Source organism: Chanos chanos, chromosome 8 (assembly GCF_902362185.1).
Source record: "Chanos chanos chromosome 8, fChaCha1.1, whole genome shotgun sequence".
NCBI classification, from domain to species: Eukaryota; Metazoa; Chordata; class Actinopteri; order Gonorynchiformes; family Chanidae; genus Chanos; species Chanos chanos.
Genome location: NC_044502.1, coordinates 48,224,014 through 48,228,754, shown reverse-complemented (window position 1 = coordinate 48,228,754; position 4,741 = coordinate 48,224,014). Strand labels below are relative to the sequence as shown.

Genomic DNA, 4,741 nt, shown 5'->3' with positions numbered 1-4,741 from the left:
CCCCTCACTACCCGCTGACTGAATACACGTGCCGCTTTGCTCATGAGAAGACGGCAGTTGATTCACATGTTATTCCAACGGGTAAGAATGTTATTCGATAAAAAAATCAAACTATAAATTCACTTTTCCCAAAACTATTTTGATTTACACACACCTTTCAGCTACTCATGCAAGAGCAGACCGAGTCTGGATCATCTGCACCTCCGCCAACAGGACCTGGATTTCAGCCTCGCTGCAGTTCAGTTTCTTACACCTCGCCATTATCAAGTAGAGGATCTGGGTTTTGATCCGAGCACCTTTATATGCTAATGACATTAAGTAGGGGGTGTTTACATGGCAGAGATCTAAAACTATTCAGCTGCCCATAATTTAAAGATCATTTGTGATTTATAGATTTCACATCTGGGAGAGTGGCGTACATTCATTTTCTCTGAATCAAACGTACCCACATTTCAGAAATGATCTGAGATCAAATGTAGGATGGTTTCTACGCAACTATAAATGAGGCCCCAGGTCTTTCTGCCAGTGCCTTGGTCAAAGTCACTGACAGGAGTACTAATCCTAGTATGCATGCCTTTGTGGTGGCAGGAAACCCGCGTAAACACGGGGAGAACATACAAACTGCACAGACAGGACCTGGGATGGCCAGGATTTGAACCCAGGACCTTCTTGTTGTGCTAACCACTGTGCCACAGCTTTTTTGGCAGTGATGGGAGTCAAACCCACAACCCCAGAGAGACTGGAGCCTTAATCTAGCACATTGGATCCACTCAGCCAGACGACCACAATTACTTATGAAAGCCTAATACCCTAAACACTATACTACAACTTTACAACTGTACAGGGGGAGGACACCCTCAGATCCAGAATGGCACAGGGAACACAAACAAAGAACTGACAAACACAAAAGTACTGGTTCCCAAAGAGAACTTTTGTTTTCCACTCCAAGGCTGTACCAAACAAAACGCACTGACTTATTTACTGATCAAAGTCAGGCTTTTGAGAGGAAGCGAAAATGTTCCCTAAGGGAAGTGGTCTTACCATGATGAAAATAACAGCCTTCACCGTCCCATACATTATCGGTATCGTTAGGGGAAATCAGTAATTTCACTGCATTTTATGGCATCTTTGCGGTGCTATAATTCAGCTTTCTCCCCCGAGCAGTTTGCCGTACTAATTACTAGGGTGACCAGTTAAAAAAAAAAACAGGAGGTATGGTCACCCTGTAATTACTAATGACTGGAACTTCCCTCTCTATTTTTCAAAAAATAAGCGAAAAGAACACTGGAGAGACGTTCCTATAATGAGCCCCAGTTCCCTGTAGCTGCAAGCTTCTTAGATCGACTTTCAACATGTCAAGTGTACTAGTGGTGTTTTTATAATGATTTATGTGCCTTTCAGTACAACCTCCTCTACAGCGCGATCACACGGGAGACCGCTCTTGTTCAGCATTTTACATTCAAGGAATTAATTCGAAAATATGTAAATGTTTGACTCTTACGGATCTGTTTTTACAGCGATATTCTTAACTATGTATTATGTGGCGCTTATTTTAGTTTGGACATCATTTTAATGATAAGAAAATACAAGGTCTGTCTCTGCAAACCATGTCCCAAATGCCTCTATAAACACTCGCTAATCTGACCGCTGCTCTTGAAACTAAATTTAAGTGAAGAGCACCGCAGGGAGGGAGCCGGGGGGAGGGGGGCGAAGAGAGAGACTCACCTGTCTTTAGAGTCCCGCAGTAGTTTCTGAACATCCACTTCACATTTCTTTAGATTACCAAAGGACGTCTTTAGTTTGCAGGTATCCTTTCCTTCAATACTCCCATTTCCAGGCCCCAGTTTGGCCTCTGCTTTTGCCTGTATGCTATCTCCACAGGATTCACTGTACGTCACAAATTCCCTCTCTGTTACAACTGTAACATAAAGACAGATCTGTGAGCGAATCTAACCAAACAGAGAAAAAATAGCACAGACCTTTCAAAAGTATTGGCCTCAGACTGACATGAATTCAGACATTTCGCAGGTTGCTGAAAAGAATTGTTTGTTATGACCGTGAGGCGTGGAAATCTTGTGAACGCAGGGAATTTTTTTACCTGGTGTAATCGGGTTGTCAGCTGTCAGAACATCGTTTAGAGTGAAGTCTGACGGCTGGTATTTGGGACGCTGCCAGAACCAGAATCGTTTGCGTTTTATAATCAAAGACAGCGGCCGCAGCTTATCAGAGTCAATCAGACTGGACACCGCTATCAGACAACCGCTGGGGTCAATCTCGGAAACAAAGTTCGTAGTGGCTCTTGCGAACATGTCCACCAGGTCTCTTCTTTCAGTTGAAACTCGGGCAGAAGAGATTGATACCTTAAAAAAAATTATTCGAAACCTTCACACATGCACCCATGAGAACTGAGTACAGTTGATTATCTTCCAAAACAATGGTCTGCGACCACAGGTTCGTTCACGGTGTTAACAAGGCCTAATTATCCAGCCTAGGTTGACAAAGGGGTTTGTTTCACCTTTGCTCAGAAAGACCAAAGGGTTTTACAGTAGGCTTTTTAGTGTCCAGATGCATGATTAAAGTTCAGTAGTACGTTGACAACACGATTTTTCATGAGCAAAATCGAAGTGATTGCCAAGTAAACTGTTCTGGGCTTGAGCGCCGGCAGTATTGGACATGTAACAGAGACAAAGATTTCCGATCAACCCGACTTTTTGCATTCCTAAATCGCTATGACTGTGACCCTGCTTAAATTCTGACAAAATGTGAGTATTAAAGATAAGTCTTACACTTCTAAATAACAATAAAGCCATACTTACACTATTTTCCAGACTCAGAAAACCACACCTTCTCTCGTATGTCCTGTACAGATCAACGAGATGATTAGGGAAGCCTCCCGTAACTTGGAACTGTAGACACGCCCAAATGAAGCTTCATTGGCTCGTTTCTTTTTGAACACCCCCCCCCCCCCTTTTCCCTCCCCATTTTTCTTCTTCTTTTCTATGGTGAACAAAGTGTAATAAGTCACATAGATATAGAGACGTTTCTATATCTATGGTGGGTCAGGCGGGACGCTTCCGCACCAACGTCACACCCCTCAAACTTTACAGCACAAGATGGCTCTCGTTAACAATATTGCATACCTTTACAAAATGTCCATTAAATCATGTATTAACAGTAATAAAATCTTACACAATACAAACAGTAAATGTTCTTTCTGTTATTTCTGTGCTGTTATTCCGATCAATGACATCCACAAACATATAAATCGATTATTTTCATTGCTACGAACATAAAGTCTGAACATCGGTTCTAGTTCATGCCAATGAACTGTCGTGCACGCACTCTCACAAATGATCGATTCTTTCCATTTCACGCGCACTGCTTAATATGAGCATAGATGTGTCAATGCGTCCGTCAATCAAGATTTCAGAAGATACAGATACAGTTACGAAATATTGTGCTGTGAGTGCAAACCTTGTGATACCGTTAATAGACAGGTATGTTATTTGTTGCGTCATGGGCGTCGGTAAAAATGGTCAAACTCAGCAAGTCCCATCAGTAAAAAACCGAATTTAAGGTTTGCAGCTGTGGTTCCAGTCAGCTAAGTGATTTTCCACTCCAGTCCTGAGGACCCCTGCGAACATCTCTTTCTTCTAACAGTCCATGAATCAAGGGTTTGATTATCTGTTGATCGGTGGAATCAGGTATGCTATAGCTGGCCTGAAACTGGATCATACAGGACAGGGGAGCCCTACTGAGCAGACTGAGAACCACGGCTTGAATTATTTAAAAATGACTGCAACATTTCATCACTCCAACTATACAGTTTACCTCCACAGTTTACAAGTTTGAGAAACAGTCAACACAAACCTCAGGTTAAACATGCATGTTATGGATTCCATCCAAATTTCAAGTTCTTAAGCCATATTCGGTAAGGCCAAGATACAGGAAGGTTTCAACATATTGCTTTTCTTCATGCACATGGGTAAAATCTGGTAAGGCTAGGTGGAATTCATAATGTCAATGTATTGTAAAACAAACACATTATAAAGATGTATCTATCATTGTATCCCTACCAAACATAATTTACAATTTAGCATTTGGCAGACGCTTTTAGCCAAAGCAACTTACAATCAGTGCATCGGTCGGATTCCTAATACCTCATAAGCAGACATCACAATAAGACTGAGCGTCAATCTACTCCTTTGTATACTTAAGTGTGTAACTGAAAGAGAAACAGTTTGAAGTCTATTTGTGTTTGAAGAAAGAACATATATTGTACATTTGACACAGAGGTAAAGCAGGAGTTTGATATTTGCATAATGATACATATTCATGTATGACTGAAGGTTATTAGTAGAGAAACATTATGTATGATATTAAGGCAAATTTCCATTCTAACTCATTAAAGAGGTAGAACTAGGCCCAACATTAGCACTAACACCTTGGCAGTTCAGACAACGTCATACTTTATGTTTGATGAATAAGGAAGTTAACACATGTCATATTTTAATCTGTGCCACAGCAGTCCAGGAAACCCTAACCCTAGGTCTTTACCCAGAAAGCACCTCTACACAGAGGCCCTGAGCTTACTGAACACTTCTTTACATTCAGGACATATACAGAAGCATGTATCAAAGTGTCTACCTGTGCAAAAACCAAAGCAAGTCGGAAAAAATGAGAAATAGTAACTGGGAGGAATCCTGTGCTCATTTGAAGACGTTTTCCAGTATGACCTTCC

At 41.4% G+C, this 4,741-nt stretch overlaps 1 protein-coding gene across 1 annotated transcript in view; it reads right to left on the bottom strand.

The window, feature by feature from the left end:
- The window catches only part of gsdmeb (gasdermin Eb), a 16,523-nt gene extending 13,678 nt beyond the window's left edge, over positions 1–2,845 (bottom strand). Inside the window, exons 1-3 of the mRNA XM_030783289.1 lie at positions 2,817–2,845; positions 2,099–2,360; positions 1,726–1,918 (exon numbers count right to left, since the gene is read on the bottom strand). Of these exons, the coding sequence (XP_030639149.1) occupies positions 1,726–1,918; positions 2,099–2,309 (404 nt within the window). The 5' untranslated portion in view covers positions 2,310–2,360; positions 2,817–2,845. The remainder of the gene's footprint in view (positions 1–1,725; positions 1,919–2,098; positions 2,361–2,816) is intronic.
- Positions 2,846–4,741: the final 1,896 nt, after the last annotated feature.